The 18,640-nt window shown below is 29.6% G+C and overlaps 1 protein-coding gene and 1 long non-coding RNA gene across 7 annotated transcripts; one reads left to right on the top strand and one right to left on the bottom strand.

Annotated features, from left to right (window-relative positions):
* The first annotated feature begins 318 nt into the window (after positions 1-318).
* Positions 319-8,403, top strand: Ada2b (Transcriptional adapter 2B). Of its 6 annotated transcripts, none has more exons than XM_012298266.2 (10): positions 319-614; positions 691-788; positions 1,090-1,149; positions 1,224-1,365; positions 1,607-1,824; positions 1,960-2,189; positions 2,263-2,494; positions 3,112-3,201; positions 3,304-3,693; positions 4,166-8,403. In XM_012298266.2, the coding sequence occupies exons 1-10, from the start codon at positions 608-610 to the stop codon at positions 4,268-4,270; spliced, it is 1,572 nt and encodes a 523-aa protein (XP_012153656.1). In that variant the 5' UTR covers positions 319-607; the 3' UTR covers positions 4,271-8,403. The 6 variants fall into 6 exon arrangements, with proteins under 6 accessions (XP_012153656.1, XP_012153655.1, XP_012153659.1 ...); XM_012298265.2 differs by having other exon boundaries at positions 3,274-3,693; XM_012298269.2 differs by having other exon boundaries at positions 320-614; positions 3,157-3,201.
* LOC143265315 (uncharacterized) lies at positions 2,195-3,191 on the bottom strand. Its single transcript, XR_013039736.1, has 2 exons — positions 3,050-3,191; positions 2,195-2,475 (listed from the first exon to the last, which is right to left on the bottom strand). It is a non-coding gene; the product is annotated as an uncharacterized LOC143265315 (long non-coding RNA).
* Positions 8,404-18,640: the final 10,237 nt, after the last annotated feature.

Below are 18,640 nucleotides of genomic sequence, written 5' to 3'. Positions count from 1 at the left end.
ATTATTATTTATATTTATTATGTAATAAACTACTTATTACTAATTAGAAAGAATTTATGACTATAACTTTATCTACATTACTCTTGGTAAGAAAATTGAGTAGAGCGGATATTCCATATTGGCCTATCGGGTATTCCCCGTAACACTAAATAATAAGTTCTGCCGTGAACCAGTTTATAGGTATATAAAATATACAAGAAATGTTTGTCTCACCTTGTATATAAACAACGAAATGGAAAACGTAAAGTGGGGTAAAATTTCTGCTGGTGGGAAAGCTATTGAAGTTAGCCGCATTGCGCGAAATGATTATGATCTCCCATTGCAGAAATCGAACGACTAGGTAGTGGGTTAAACGCGCATGCGCATTTGCTTCTCGACGCAACAGTCGTAAACATTTTTTCCATTCAGATTCCTCACGAGTTTACGATTGTACGTTAAATAGAGCGTCCTGGCGGACGCACAACAATTTTTCCGCGTTTTCGTACGATTTCGCGGAAAAAAATGGGTCCGATCCCACACGCTCAGTGTACGTGATACGTAAACTTATGAGTTTCTGGCATGCGGTGACGTCATCCGGATCGTTCTGGAAGAACCCTGCAGGACAATAATGGCGGGTATGTATTCGCATCGATTGGAAGTCAGACGACCTCCCGTTCAGGAACCTAATGTATTACGATTCTTCGCTTTCAGATTTGTATGCAAAATACAACTGCACCTATTGTCAAGAGGACATCTCGGGTTTACGTGTAAGATGCGTAGAATGCCCGGATTTCGACCTCTGTTTGCAGGTGAGACGGGGAACGCCTATTCCTCGGTCACGTGTTCGTATCTCTTTACCCTCTCCTCCCCCTCCGGTCCGATCTCCATCACGTCTTCGTCTATCCTTGCGGCATTGCTGGATTTTGCGTGTTGAGATTCCTTTTTTAGTCCCCACCCTTTTTTTGTTGACAAGTTTAACTCTGGTAACTGCTTAGCGATTGAATGAAACTGCTGATCGGGTGACACGTGCGCGGCAACTTCGATTTCATTGATTTTTAAACGAGAAAATCATTTTGTAACAAGCATCACAATTGTTTGTACATTTAACAGTGTTTTTCCGCCGGAGCCGAGATTGGTCCACACAAAAATGATCACTCTTATCAGTTCATGGTGAGTGTTGGTTAATTTTTTTTTCATAAAATTGGTTGTTTAGTGCAAAACGTACTTAACGTTTTTGTTTTCAGGATTCTGGTACCATTAGTATATTTAATGGTAGAGGAAATTGGACTGCTAGAGAACAGCTTAGACTTTTGGATGCCATTGAACAATTTGGATTTGGAAATTGGGAAGATATCAGTAAACATATCGAAACACGTACTCCAGAAGGTAACATTATGAAATAATTAATTTCATGAATAAATGTGTCAGTGATCATGAAAATGTTTTATATTATCTATTTTGCATTTTATAATTTAAATTGTTACATCTAAGTATATTAAAAAATATCTTATATTGATGTAGATCACTTTCATAATCGCTACTACAAATGTTTAAAAGGCGAAAAAATATAAAAGTGGAGAATTTTGAATACATCTGTTTTTTTAACGATATGTGATTGATTTTACAGAAGCAAAAGAGGAATATATTGCTAGATACCTTGATGGCAATATTGGCAAACATACATGGCCACCGACAGAAAGCTACAAACCAAATCTCACTGATCAAACTAAGTCAGATCATGGCCCACTGTCACCTGATCTCACATCTCGGTTACCACCTTTGGACATTACTCCAGAAGAAGCTGCACAATTGGGGTACATGCCACAACGAGATGATTTTGAGAGAGTATGTGGGAAATATTCAATACTTTTTATTATTAGACTGAAGATTTATATATATACTGAATGGAGCATATAAATCATGTAATGTAGAAGTTGTAGACCTCTATAACATCTAGTAATTAAAAAATATTTTTTATAGGATTACAACCATGAAGCAGAGTCACTTGTTTCTTCATTATTTCTGAATCCAGCAGAGGACGATGATTTAGACATAGCACTTAAACTTGCCCAAGTTGATATGTACACCAATAACTTGAGAGAAAGAGCGCGACGAAAGCGAGTGGTACGTGATTATCAGCTGGTATCTGCATTCTTTTCTTCATCCCGAAAGGATAAAGCATTGAAAAAGAAGCAAACAAAAGAAGAAAAGTACGTTTGTTATTGATATGAAAGGTAATTTTTTGTTTTATTATTTCAATTAAAATGTATCCATTGTTTACAGAGAATTTAGAGACAGGATGCGTGCATTTGCGCAATTTTATACGGCACAGGAGTATGAGCAGTTTCTGTCAAATCTTGAAAGAGAGAGGGAACTGCGGTTACGTCTTTCAGAATTATATCGTTATCGGGAACATGGCATCACAAGGCACGAAGAATGTGCTCATTTTGAGCAAGTGATAGCACAAACTCAGGGACAAAACGATGCTGCAGATCACTGGAATGAAAAGAAATCTGTAAGTAGTCGTATCCACGCATTTACTAATTTTTCCCACACTGCAATGGTATTTGTAATCCTCTCGAACGATATACCCTGTTTTATGTAATAGGTATATCTGTTCGAATATGAAAACATATTTTGCAAGTATACATTCGTAAAAGCTAGTAGAGCTCCCGGACGACTGTAGGTGTTATTAAAAGCTTTATTTTTCTAATTAATATGGTTGTATTTATAAATATACAGTGAAATCTCGATCGAACATTCCTAAAATAATCGTTTTCCCATATCACTTATTTGATTCAGTTTAAGTACCTCCAAAAATAGTAGATAGAGGATTCACTGTACTTTATATGTATACAGTAATACAAATTACAATTAATTTTGTTACTTCAGTGTAGATAGTGATTTCTAACTTGCCTAAATCGTCTTGTGTTTTCGTGTGTAGAGTATTTTATAGCAAAACTTACACACAGAATAAGAATTTTTAATTATTACTTTTTACCATTGAGCGAGTTTATATCGATAAAATTAGGCATGATACGAATATAAAACACCACAGGCTTTAACATACCGTACACACTAGCTTTTGCTTCTCCTTTAACTAATTCCATTGTTTGTGGTGCGTGTTGCCAGGCATTTGTGAACAGATTGTATCAGTTTGCATTTCACTTAGGGCAGCAGTGGGCCGTCCACACCAATACACCGCCACATCTCAAAAAAAAGGTACTAAAATCATCTTTAAATTTGTTTATATGAACACGTCTTATTTGCGGAAATAAAACGTTCTGTTATTAGTTACACTGGACTAAATGCTTTCCTCGGAAGGTCAACATTTTATCCATATTTTGCAGAGAAGAAGAAAAAAATTACTCTTCCATCGACCGAAAGTACACGTCAAAAGAATTACCCAGCAGCAGCTCCTCAATCAATCAAGTCAATCTCAATCGGATGACGACTCCAGCCAATCAGTGGGCGGAGCTGGATAACAATCCAAATTCTTCCAGCCAATATACTACAAGCTCGAGTTCTATTGCAGAAAAGAATTATACTGCAACAACTTCTGGAAAATCTTGTTCAACAATAGGAAATTCGGAAGAACGAGATATAGAAATGGAAGCTGCAGCTCATTTATTAACAAAACAGGAAAAATCCTTATGTCTTCAGCTTGATTTAAAGCCAACGCAGTATTTGACGCAAAAAACGTTGTTGTTGCAAGTAAGTTTCTACGCAAATACGATGTATTATCCCTTAGTCAAAAACAGTTGTGCCCTTAAGATAACAAAGAATAAAACTATATTATGTTATCGAATTTATTGCTACCCATCGATAAGAAACGAAATATATAATTTTTGGGGCACTCCTTTAAAAAATAAGAGGTTGGTAATACACCTAACCTAACATCAGAAATTGAAGGATTATGGGAAATTTATGTTTCAGATTATGATTAAATACAAAGTGCTTTGCAATTGTAAGATTGTAATTATTGGAGTTTGTTTTTAAGACAGTTACATTAAAAAAAAGTTACACTCCTTTAATGTTTTATGTTAGGTTAGAAATGCTGCTAATCTCATATTTTTAAAGAAACTTCTCTAAATTTGTACATTATCAAAAAATTAATTCTAAGAAACGTCAATCAATTGACTAATGTTAAAATTGTTGTTTATATTTAAGAATTCTCTGATTTCAGGAGTATCTGAACGGTAATAGAAGATCGGGCGTTGTACCTCAATCGGAACCAGAAAGTAAGATACTACACTATCTGGTAGCAAATGGCTGGATTGCAGCCAATTGATTGAACATTTAAAAATTATCGACCATTTCAATTCTAAGTCACTGTCTATTTCGCAAACTAAGTCCTAGATATAATTGAAATTTGAGTCTGATTTAATTAAACATATAGGGCAGGTAGGGAGAGAATGTGTGTGTGTATAATTTAACAAGTACCGATATTGATTCTTTACTTCTATAGAATTCGATGAAACTTAAATAGCGAAAAAGAAAGTAATCGTGTTGGCGAATCAATTGTTACAAATGCCGAAAAAGTTGATTTTTTATTTTGTTTGTTAATTTACTCGAGACCAATTTCGTTATAACACGTAATGAAACAGAAATAACCGTCTGCAAAAACGATTATTAGAATTTTGTTATGAAATTTCTTTTTGTTTTGTTATTGTAAAGTTTAGAATTGAGCGTTGCATGTTACAACTCACTCGTCAACTATCGATATTCTTAACAACTGTTTAAACATTCAGATATTAAACCATCACCGCTGTAATTCACGAAACGATTTCGTGTGCTGAACTGTATTTGATTTTAACGAATGTTAATTTAGATTCTCCGTTTAACTTTTAGCGTACAGATAGAAATTATTTCAGGAATATCTCTTACACTGCCTTTATAGAGCCATTGAACGTATTGCTCAATTAATTCTTCCACTATGATGTTTTTCTTGTACAAACTATTAGTTGCACATACTCCTTTCTATCTGTTTCGAATGTGATTTGTTACCATACTTGACAATAAGGAAACGCAAAGGAAGTCGCGTTATAGCCGGGATTTCTAGATCGTTATTTAATGCAACATTTAAACGATTGAAACCTATCCATTCGGAAACTTCACTAATCGTTGCATTGTATGTAACGGTGTTTGAAAGTTACCGATTGAATGTGTTGAAGCAGTGATGAGTGTCTCAAGTACCTGCCGAAAGACCTCATGGGCATTGACGTGCATGGCGCATGCAATGATGAAGTGTTGAAATTTCAAATTTTCAGTTATAGAAATTTAGAAATTTGCAGATATAGAATTTGAGTATTTAGAAATTTGTAAATTTGCAGATATAGAATTTGAGTATTTAGAAATTTGTAAATTTGCAAATTCAGGAATTCGGTAATTTGAAAATTTGTGATTGTTCGCCACGTGCATGTCTTTGCATCGCATCCTCGCGGGTACAGTTGCTCATCACTGTGTTAAAATATATTAAATAAAGAACCCTTTTAAATATTTATATAGCTGATTGTGAGATTCATGAAAGTATTGAATATTTAATAGATATAATGTCCTTACAAAACACATATACACATACACAAAAATACCTGCTTTTAAACGTATAGATATTCCTCCATACTCGAAATTTTTCTATTAAAAATAGTCCTAACAAGCATGCATAATTTTCGCGCAAACCAATGCATTTTATTGTACGAATTATCGGGTTTCTTTGAACCATTCAAAGAATTCCTTATTGACGAAGGATGGTACAAAGAACAGGTCACAAGGACATTTGTTATTACCGTGAAGTAATATGATACTAGGTAATTTATCTCTGTTGCCTGTGTAATATTTGTACATACAATGAAAAAAAGAAGAAAAAGATAGTACCTTTCTAGTGATACTACGTTTAAAGCACAAAATGATGGTGTAATCTAGGAAAGGGGCGTTAAACGTATAGTGTGATAATGGTGGTGTTCTAAGCCAAAACTCGTATTGCAAAAGAAAAGACACTTTAACGTTTTAGGAAGATAATTATTTTCCATTGCTTATAGTCGATAAACTTCGGACTAAACGGAAAAAGAGACAGCGCATTTCGCGTCGAGAGTGTGTGCATTTGAGAGAAGAAAAAGAATGGATGCTTCGACGATTTCGTGCGAAACACGTTTTAACAGCTTTTACTTATCTTAAACCTGTACAGTAAAAAGTAATCAAGTGTGATCACTTGATCGAGAGTTTTTATATACGTCTCTTACGCTTAAAAAACTTAAACATGAGGCGAAAAAGAAAAATTTTCACGTCGTTTGCTTTAGAATAATTCAGTACTTCCCAGAACTGTCACGCTTACCGAAGACTTGAACTCTTTTCTTTTTAAGTTCAAGCAAAAGAGATATAAAATACAGTTTATCGTTCAACTTGTATCATCGTATATATGTAAAGAAAAAATTATGAAAAAAATTATATATATATATATGTAAATATATAAAGAGGCACTACTCGAGACTACGAGTAGTTATAAAAAAAGTCGTGTATAGAGAAAAAGAAAAAGAAAAGAAGTCTAAAAGTATGTTTTATCGGAAACAATACTTATTATGGCGTATTGCTTAAAATAATAGCTAGATAACGAAATAGGGAAATAGCTGCTCATATTTTTTACGGAGAGTAGAAGACTATTGTCCCTTTTATTCGGTGTAACTCTATTTTTTGCCTAACCTCTTGCAAACTGCGCAGTCATTTTTAACTCTTTCATTGCTGTTAGCATTCAACTGATTTTGGTAATTAGAAGCTAAGTAGGTCATTAGCTGTAAGTAAAACTTCTGCTATATGCTTCCATTTGATTTTAGTACTGATTAGTTAACTCTTTGACTGCCACAATAGAAGTAGTCATATCTAGTATGACACGCAATGATAATTGTTAAAGATATTACGAAATCATTCTACAAATCTTTTTTATTATTTTGTTTCGCGTTTTTTAATTATTGTAAGTTGAATTTATAGCACCAGTTACTTGAGATCACCATGACAGTCAACGAGTTAATGTTTTTAGATCTTTATTGTCCTTCACGAATAGACTACCGCTCTTCTTTTGACAACAAATAATTTTTTTGTTATTTGCCAAAGAATCTTTGTTATTTAATAAAATGTGAGAAATTTCCAATTTTGTTGTCTCATCTTTTTAAATTTGTTGTGGATAGTTTGAAAAGAAAGTTTCACAGTTCTTGTTTTATGGTTTCGTTTCATGTCTTTTAGTTACATTATACTAAAATTGATTGCTAATTTTTTAAATAATGCTTGATGATTGCATGAATTTTAGAAAACAATTACGGATCAGATTTTTTGAAATCTAGTTAATCAAAAAATAAAATTTGTATTATAAATTTATAGTTGAAAAGCCTGGACCTTGTAATTAAATCTTGTTTAATTCTTTGATTTTTATTTTAAGTACTGAACTCACCAAATGTGGCTTACGGTAAATGAGTTAAAACTTGTCAAACAGCATGTATTTATAATATAATCTGAAAAATCTAAGCAAAATGTCTACAGTAATTTCTTTTCAAAATATCCACACCAATTATAATGAGAAATTCTCATATTTTATTAATGGAACCAATCAACACAAATTCATTAAATTATGAGTGTTATCGTTAAAATCGTATCGAAATTTGTTGCAAGCGGAGCGAATTAATTGAAAATTTTTACAAAGTTCAGTTTTATAACGTTTTTTGTTCGAAAGTTGATCGATGCGAAATCTTGTATTATTTTGAAGAGTAACTTTAATACGACGATTTTACATGTTTGTATTTTCTTTCGCCTTTACAATGTTTCGTTATCTTTTTAAGACGCCTCGTTTTCTTGTAGACTATTTAACAGAAAGAAAAATAAGAAACGTCTCGATTCTTTTATCGTTGCAACAACTTGCAAGGCGACTTGTCTCAAAGTCATTTGACTGTAATAATCGAATAAGAAGTGGTCCACTACGAATAGGCTGTTTCTCCTAAGACAAAGTTATCTTTCGAACGAAGAGGTCCGTACGCCTTCCTGTAGTTACTTAATGCTAGTAATTTATAATGTTACTGAGAGATTTCAGATGGAAATGAACTTCTAGAATGTACGAATACTGCGTGTTTAACTTTTATAAAGTTTCTGTGAATCTATACGCACCGATGCTTGTTTCTTTTTTTTTTTGTTTCAAGATAGTGAGAGATAATTTTAGTTTAAGAGAAAAGATCGTTGCAGATTGATGAATGGAAGTTGAATTTGAGAATCAACGCGATATTCGAAGAATTTGTATAACAAACAACGAGTTTGTTACTCCTCATTGTTCTATAAATAACGAAAGAATTAAATACGTCGAATGCAAAAAGCTTTCATTCTTGTACTTGAATCAAACAGTCGTTGAATGTATAAAATAAACTGTAAAATAGGTATTTTCCCTTAAAATAGTGCCTTTATTTGTTCAAGTGCTGTGTTGTTTCTCGACCGTTCCTTTAGTTAAACCTATCTCGTTTATTATATTTTGCATTAATCACTAAAAAATCTAAGTAGAATTAAAAAATTCTTTATAATTTATATTTTCTGCTAATGCTTTATAATTTAGATGTTTTGTGCCTGCGTTAAGAAGTAGAATTTGGTTCAAATATAGAGTAATTAAATTAAGAAAAAATGTGCAGACAAGTACAAATCCAGCAGACAATGATAAAGTCTACAACCTGCATTAATATTTATACGTTGGCATACATTGTGCCTTACTAAAGGCATGCAAAATCGGTAAATAATAACATTTTCGTAAATGCATGCTTGAAAACGAGCTGTTTTTCAAGAATTGTGAAAATTTCAGGAACTATATGAAGAGGTAAGTAAATATTTTTATAGAAAGAATGCTGAAGGCCATAGTTTATTGTAAATTAATTTATTTAATAAGAAAGTGTCGTGAAAGCTTTGTATTTATATGCACTTTTAAATTTCCGCGCTCTGTCTAAAAACAGTAGTGTTAGCGGTCCTGACGCATAATCCGCATGTTCGGACTCACGGAATATATTGCAAACAGCATAGAATCAATATTAATAAATATATAATAATATAATAACATAGTAATCAATAAAATTAACATTATTGAATTTTTACAAAAATGGAACAGGTGGCGTCATTTCTCCGTCGAACAGGTTGAACTACACATTTTTGAAACTGTAATTTAATTAGTTTTTGTCTTCTATCACTAAATGGCAGCACATAACACAGAAATATAGGAATTGTCTTCCTATATTTTAATAGTCGATTAATTAATAACTTTGCAAAATAACTAATTTTATTTGGAATTAATTCTGAATTTGATTTTAATACATATTCATGAATTAAGGTTTGAGTACAGAATGAATAGCGAACGATTTTGGTTTTAAAATAAAATTGAATACGATCAAACGACGATTGCTTTAAACAATCATTTCATCACATATATAAATAGAAGTCTCTTGATCGACGGCTTTGATAACAGAACTCTTCTTGACCGACAACTCTGATGATCATCATACAAACCAGTAGGCGAATTAGGATTACCCTAAGAACAATTCAAAATTGATAATAGTTTGAAGTCAAAATAATTCGAAGCTAATTGGTCTTGCAGTACGATGTACTTTCAATAATATTATACTCAATTAAGTTTATAAAATCAGGTAGAAAACCATACATGTTGCGCCATCTAGCTGCAGCGCTCGAGAACTAACGAAACTACAGTTTCAAATACGTGTAGTTCGTCCTGTTCGTCGGAGAGATGGCGCCACGTGTTCCATTTTTATAAAAATTTAATAAATATCGATTTTGTTGATTAATATACTATATATTTATTAATATTGATTTTATGCTGTTTGTAACGTATACTGTGGGTTCGAACATGCGGATTATGTATTTAGAACAATTCGCACACTATACTGCATCTCGTCGATGATATAGGAAATGACATCAGAATGGCAACAAATTTTCTTTTGAGGCGCCAAAAATCATTCTCACAGATATTTTTTTCTGCAGAAGATAGCTCATTTACAAAATTTTGTCGATGTCAGAGTACGATGATTTTTCGAAGTTTCATTTAAATTGTTTCAGATATAAAATTTTGAAAAATTGAAAATTTAAAAAGTTGAAAAGTTGAAAATTTGAGAATTAAAAAATTTGAAAATCTAAATATTTGTTGTTCTAAAAAGTTGAAAATTTATAAAGTTATGAGTTGCAAAGTTTAGAAATTGTAGAATTTCAGAATTTATAAATTAAAAATTGTTCTAATTAATAATTTGAGTACCTGAGAATTTAATGAATAAATAAGACACTATCAGTAAAACGAACCAATATCTGTTATATGATTCACTATTCAAACTTCCTAAAAATGGAAGATATCAGTTTGCTAAATTGTACGGTACACTTGAAAGTGACCATCCTAGAATGCTATTTGTTTTCAGGTAAAAGCACACAAAAGTATTTCTGTTTCTTTTTTCAGTCAAATATTTGCTTCTTAAGTCAATTTCTTATGTGTACATAGTGTTCCTCAACTTCTCGCACCAAACGACTGAATGATTTATTTCTTCTATAAATCATTGTAGCAATCACAAAATCTCTTCGATATCATTCTTTTGCTGCTTTCTCATTCATTTTCTATTTTTAAATTTTTTGGTGAAACTATTATTATACACGATTATCAGTTCTCTGGCATAATTGAAGAATAGGATATTTTGTGTACGCCATTTTTTTAAGTAAACTGTTTTATGTTTGTAAAATAAGTATTTATACAAATGCTAACGATATTAAATAATTGTTTTAGCTTTAGCACTTAGAGATTTATTTATTTTCACTCTTTAATTGTTAACTAAAACTTCTTTCATCGTACTCTACTCAATTTATCACGTGATAGTTCAGTTTAATATTTTATAAACCCTTTTCACCATCTGTTGACATGTTTAATATACTTTCTAACCTTCAGATTATTATAATGTATGCAGGTATGTTGCAAGAGCATACATTGGTCGTTAATATCCAAATAATTTTAACCTTCCTTGTTCCTCGAAGCTATGTTACTTCGCTGCAGACAAAATGGCCGGACTTGTGTCGAATAAAATGACCGCATGAAATTCTTAAAAGATGAATAAACACAGTTGTTACAAATTCGTTAAAAATATTTTTGTATCAAACTATGTTGTTACTGTGTCAGTATCTTGCAATTAAATTTATTAAAAAGATTTATTAAGAAATATTTAAACAGAAAGAGGTTGTTAATATTTGCAAATAGTGTATGAATCAAGGAAAATGTAATGGTGGTCACTTAACCAAGAATGAATTGGTTAATTTGAGAATTTGAGAATTTGGGAATTTGGGAATTTGGGAATTTGAAAATCTCCCAAATCTTAAATTTCTCAAATTCCAAATCTCTCAAGTTCCAAATCATTCAAATTCCAAATTTCCCAAATTCCCAAATTCTCAAATTCCAAATCTCTCAAATTCTAAATCCCCCAAATTCCAAATCTCCTAAATCTTAAATTTCTCAAATTCCAAATCTCCCAAATCTTAAATTTCTCAAATTCCAAATCTCCGAAATCCCAAATTTCTCAAATTCCAAATCTCTCAAGTTCCAAATCTTTCAAACTCCAAATTTCCCAAATTCCAAAATTCTCCAATCCCAAAATCTCCAAATCTCCAAATCTCCAAATCCTCAAATCCTCAAATCCCCAAATCCCTAAATCCCCAAATCCCCAAATCCTCAAATCCCCAATTCCAAAAATCCTCAAATTTCCAAATTCCTAAATATCTAAATTCCCAAATTCTCAAATTCCCAAATTTCCAAAACTAAAGTAAAACGTCGACTCTATTAGAACTTGTGAGTATCTCTTCCTCGTTATATTAAATATTATTATAAGTTCCATTTTTATAAAGTGAAATGAGTCAAATGTATTCACATGTGTACACCTTGCTCAGTATGCAGAGGACAAATAAAAATAATACCACAGTAAATAAACTTAAAAAATGTAGAGAACATTAATTCGTTCCTTTCATATAAATAAATATTCAAACAAAGTTTTCTTAGCTCTTTTTACAAATTTCCTACGACCATTTTTTTAACTGAAAGTTTTTTCAAAGCTTTTAATTATTTTTTGCACTTTTTACCATAATTTCAAAGCACTTCAAATTTTTTACACTTAACTATTAAATATGATATTATATCTGTTAATTTTATCAAGTTTTAAGAGTAGCTTTGCTAAAAAGAAAATGTGATATCTATTTTTATTAATGTAAATGTTATATTTACTTCTTGCATGTTTTTAAAAGAACAGTTGTGCTATATTAAGTGCAGTTACCTTAGTGGCAATGCTTTTTACACAGAATACTGCCATAAAACCACAGATTAATGAAAAGTGTTTCGATTAAGGCGTAGATATTCAGTGTGTCACGACAGAAATTGTCAAGATGACTTGAATCACAGACATCTGACGTCTTCGTGACTTTTTTTTATATTTGTACGATGTCCTTCGTCATTTAGTCGAGTAACGTGTACTTTTTTTCCATTACCTTTTTTAGTTCCATTAATGTTATCGTTCCATGTTGCAATCGGTGTCTCATGACCAATCGTCGAAATCTTTCCACGGTGGACACATTTTTCTATAGACAATTTTATTTCTCTGATCTCTGATCTCTAATCAGAATGAACCTGATGTACTATACATAAGTTACTATATTTAAAAATTTCAAAATTTCAAAATTAAAAATTTTCAAATTATTAAATTTTTAAGTTTCTAAATTTCAAAATTCCAAAATTTCAAATTATTAAAACTTTAAGTTTCTAAATTTCTAAATTTCTAAATTATTAATCTTTGAAACTTCTGAATTATTAAATTTTTAAACTTTCAAATTGTAAAAATTCGTAAATTCACAAATTCCTAAATTCACAATCTCCTAAATTCACAAATTCCAAAATTCACAATCTCTTAAATTTACAAATTCCTAAACTTACAAATTCCTAAATTCATAAATTCCAAAATTTATAATCTTCTAAATTCACAATCTCTTAAATTTACAAATTCCTAAACTTACAAATTCATAAATTCATAAATTCCAAAATTTACAATCTTCTAAATTCACAAATTCCTAAATTTACAAATTCCTAAATTCGCAAATTCTTAAATTCACAAATTCCTAAATTCACAAATTCCTAAATTCACAAATTCCTAAATTTACAAATTCCTAAATTCACAAATTCCTAAATTCACAAATTCCTAAATTCACAAATTCCAAAATTCACAATCTCTTAAATTTACAAATTCCTAAACTTACAAATTCATAAATTCATAAATTCCAAAATTTACAATCTTCTAAATTCACAAATTCCTAAATTCACAAATTCCTAAATTCGCAAATTCCTAAATTCACAAATTCCTAAATTCACAAATTCCTAAATTCACAAATTCCTAAATTTACAAATTCCTAAATTCACAAATTCCAAAATTTACAAATTCCTCAATTCCTAAATTCACAAATTTCTAAATTTGTAAGTTTCCAAATTTTCAAATATTTAAGTATGGAAACTTCTAAATTACTAAATCACTAAATTACTAAATTACTAAATTACTAAATTACTAAATTACTAAATTACTAAATTCCCGAAACCCACCTTAACCGTTAACACTATTAAATCTCACAAACCTAACCTAACTCCGTAACAAACAATTCTATCTCCTATTATCCCTTCTATCCCCTTCTATCCCCTAGACTAAAAAACACGAAGAATCACCCCACTTTCAAATCCCTATAAATTACTTCCACACCTATTCCACGATGAAACAGTTTCTTTAAAAATCAAACACCTATTTCAAAAATCGAGGTCGCTGAGAAAATAATATTTACAGATTCGTAATCAATGAATGATAAATCGAAACACGTAAAATAAAGCTGAATTTGGACAGTATAATCTGGACATTTCGATCCTCAAATGTCCAACCTGATTCTTGTTCAACTTCATCAGGGTTTCTATGTTTCACGCATATTTATTCATTTTGTTTCTGTATAACTTTCATGCTGTTCTCATTTAATGTCACCGATTAATTTCTTGGATTGCCCTTGGCCGATTTCAAGAAAAGCTGAGATAAACCGCTTATTCCCTTGTCGGATGTGTGAAGTATAACTGCATAATCACGGCGATTACGTTTGAGATTTCTGAGAAAGTTAAATTTCGTTCGAATGTAATTAAATCGGTAATTTGTTTGGAACATGTGATTGTTCAATTGCGGAACCTCAAAAAAGTTGGTAATTATGTATAATTTCGGATAAATCTTAAGTATCTTTTCTTTTAAACATTACTAAAATCAGTGCTAAAAACTGTTCAAATAATATATTTGTAGAAGAACTATTTGAATGATATGTCTCATCTGAGAATATATTATTTGAAAGAATTATACGTTCATATGTTTGGTTAGGTTAAATGCATTAATATTTAGGTTACGTTAATATGTTATGTTAAAAAGATTAAGTTAATAAAATATGCATACTATATGTGTATATAATATATGAAGTTTATAATGTATCAAAAAAATTCAAATCATGAAACAATTCAAATTTTTAATTTCAGTAACATTGTATAATTCAAAATTACAAAACATTACAGATTATCAACTTACGTTTAAAATTTCTTTAGAATAAAAAATCTATTTTCATGAACTGAAAGTGTTACATTAGCAGTCAATTTTTAATATCATCAATTTGTATAAAAATCGTGTACACAAGTTTTATTAATATTTATGATCTATCATAATTGAATATTTATTTAATTTGATAAGTGAAGGAGTAACATTTCTTGCGTCTCGATGTTGTATTTATATTTTATGGTAGGGTTTATGATATTTATAATGGCAAAATTAACTATAGAACGTTAATGTAAAAGATTATAAAGTATAATAATATAAAAGACAATAAAGAATAATAATATACAAGATTATAAAGAATATTAATATAAAAGATTATAAAAAATATTAATACAGAAGAATAATCAAAAATGTGGTAAAAAAGAGTATTTTATAGATAAGTTACAGTGATGCAAGTCAGTCGATTTGTCTCCTTTTACAAAAAGCATTCAGACACATCACTATCATCAATTTTTAAGATTAACATTCTATAGCCACCAGTTTTTTAAAAACTTATATATTTTTTGTTTGGATAAACTTGCGCACGTTCTTATGAATTAAGGCGGTCTTCATGAAAATTTATATTTTGTCGTTTGTTTAATTATTTTTTGATTTCATTGAACTTCCATTTCATTTGAATTTAGTTTCAATTTAAGTTCAATTTAATTTCAACTTGATTTTAATTTAATTCCAATAAAATTTCAATTTCAATTTCAATTTCAATTTCAATTTCAATTTCAATTTCAATTTCAATTTCAATTTCAATTTCAATTTCAATTTCAATTTCAATTTCAATTTCAATTTCAATTTCAATTTCAATTTCAATTTCAATTTCAATTTCAATTTCAATTTCAATTTCAATTTCAATTTCAATTTCAATTTCAATTTCAATTTCAATTTCAATTTCAATTTCAATTTCAATTTCAATTTCAATTTCAATTCAATTTCATTTCAATTTCATTTCAATTTCAATTTCAATTTCAATTTCAATTTCAATTTCAATTTCAATTTCAATTCAATTTCAATTTCAATTTCAATTTCAATTTCAATTTCAATTTCAATTCAATTTCATTTCAATTTCATTTCAATTTCAATTTCAATTTCAATTTCATTTCAATTTCATTTCAATTTCAATTTCAATTTCAATTTCAATTCCATTTCAATTTAATTTCAATATCGTCTCCAAACTTAATTTAATTTAGCTTAATTTTAAATTAAGTGTAAATTACACGCTGGCAAGTTTAGTGTTAATAGTTCTAAGAAGTAACTTCCGCACGTAGACAGAGAATTGTAAAACAGGGAACTGATTCATCTGTTTATAATAATTTACATTAAACGTTACCGCAAGCATTTTATAAAAAATTAGCGTCGCAATCGTACGATAATAAATAAAACATTCAAAGGGACATAGGTGAATACGAAGTGTTCTTATAACTTTATAAAATAAACAGAGCATTCTTGTTTTTTTCATGAATCACGTATAATTGTCATTATAAATTTCTAAGAATTTTGTAATACTTAATTATAGAATGCTCTAATTAATTACTACGTTCTATACCACGTGGATTGCAATGTTTATGATGTTAGAAAACGTTCGTATTTCAAAGAAATAATTTTGTGGTAATATTTTATGACGAACGCTAAGGTGAAGTGGGGTAAGTGTAGACTGGTTTTGTAAAGTTGGTATTTAAACATAAGTATTTTCAGTCTGCTATGTAAATACTTATGTCGATATCGAACGCTTTGTACAATTACGACTAATTAATTAATATTAACTAGGACCTTAATCTTCCTTGTACATTTTGATTTTGATAGGAAATTATTAAAATGTCAATTACTCTGCACTTTCCCCAAAAATGGGGTAAGAGCGTAACTTGAAGTTAAATACTTTGAAACTTTATTTCGTGTGCAATGGGGCAAGAGCAGAATTATTAACAAATCTGCTATAAAATGCTTTTTACTGCATTATGCAAGTACCCTATATTGCAAACAAGTACTCTTAGCTGAAATATAAAAGGGGATATAGTGAGACAAAACAAGGAAACAGACATACTAAATGGAGAAATTTGGCTCATATTGTAATAAAAATAGCCTGTATACGTACTTGCCCCGTTTACAAACTTACCCCACTTCACCTTACTCGTTTTTCATTTTATTATTTTCTGTGCAATTTATGTAATTTTGTTTTCGTATCAATGGAAACTATAGTCACAATGTGCAAGATTAATAATTCAGCATAATACTACATTTACTTAAAACCAGTGTTAATGTAATATTTATGAGTCACTTAATGTATGTTACTACCTGAATTACGTATACGTGAAATTAATGCTAAGTTATTCACTTTTTCTAGTTTATTAAAATTATTTAATCGTTCTCTGGAAAATGGTATACAACCGTGAAATTCATTCATATTGTGAGCATAATACAATTTTACTGTAATACTATAAATATGTTACGTTGAGAGAAATGTTATGAAAACATTTCATTTTTATTGAATCGAAAAAGTGCGACGAAATTCAGAATTATCGCTTTATATTTAGATGATTGGATGTATATTCAGATGAATCACTAACAACTTGCAAAAAGAATGGAAACAAAAGTTGTTTCATTGGGACCATGTTAAAAGTACATGTTCATGCATTTTACATGTGTCACAGGAAAAGAGTGAGTAAAAAAGTGGATTCTGAATAAAAAGCATGGAGAAAACAGCAGGTTTTAGCATAATGAGGTTTTAGTATAATATTTTATTCATATCAGGTTTTCTTTTGTTAACAGCAAGTACCTACTTTTATAACATAAAGTTTGTAACAAACTTTCATAACGTAATTTTTCTTGTATTTTCATTCTGTGCTTAGATTTGTTAAATGAATAAAATTTGATTTATTAAATTTGATTTAAATAAACATTTATTTGTTTATCTGTTTATTTATAAATAAAAGTTAACAAATCATATGCAAAAAATTTGTATCATGATACGAAAAATTTCTTGCATATAAAATTACTATATAATTATATTTAAAAAGTCTATAAAATTTTTATCAGGTACAAAAAAGTATCATAATAATTTCTTTAGTTGGAAAATACTATAGCAGATAATTAAAAGAAACGAAACAAAAACCAAGCAATTAATTATTAATTTATTTCTACTTAACAGGCTACTTCTATCAAACTTCAGTATAATCAACCTACTTTTATATATTGTATCTATTATTACTTCAATCACTGCTAAAAATATATTGTACAATAAAGAAGGAAAACAGAATATTTGAGTTTTGCACAGTATTTAACATTCGTCACTTGTACATTCTAAAATACGTATAATAACTTTGGTAATCAATCTCTTAGGCAGATAAACTCAAATTATTTGCATTGTGGTTTGAGAATAAACCTGATAAATGGAAAAGAAATAACCCAAAATGTATTTTTCATTTTTGCAATATATTGTCAAAATTCTTATACTTTTCGTTATTCAATTCTATATATAATTACTGGTTACTTTTGTGAAATAATTCTCCGTTTATGTACTTACAATTTTTCATTCATAGTCTTTTTATAGTTTCAAGTATTTTCATTTCTTCAAATTAACAATAGATCTTGAATTTTACTTTTCAATTATGTAGTATGACTCAATCAATTTTAAAAAAATACATTGTTAAATATTATTTTAAAAAATTCAGTTTTTGCTGTTTTATTCTATACAATTATTAATATACGCATTACATAATTCTTGAATTTTTCAATTTTATAAAAATATGTTTCTGAACCCTCGTTAAATATTTTAATAACGAAACAATATAAACAAATGCATTTCAAGAAAAATTATATTACACATTTGCAATATTTTAACAAAGCAGAGCAGGAACTTGTGGCTACAGATATGAGAAATATGAAACTTGTTTATATTGAATAAAATACAAGTATTTAATATCATATTATTTATGCAACATATTTACAACAAAATGTATCGGAGATTCAGTTTCATATTTATATTCTCAGTTTTGCGATATAACTTTCTCATTATGTCG

This window comes from Megachile rotundata, chromosome 10 (assembly GCF_050947335.1).
Source record: "Megachile rotundata isolate GNS110a chromosome 10, iyMegRotu1, whole genome shotgun sequence".
NCBI classification, from domain to species: Eukaryota; Metazoa; Arthropoda; class Insecta; order Hymenoptera; family Megachilidae; genus Megachile; species Megachile rotundata.
The sequence above is the reverse complement of the archived record's forward strand: the minus strand, read 5'-3'. Positions and strand labels throughout refer to the sequence as shown.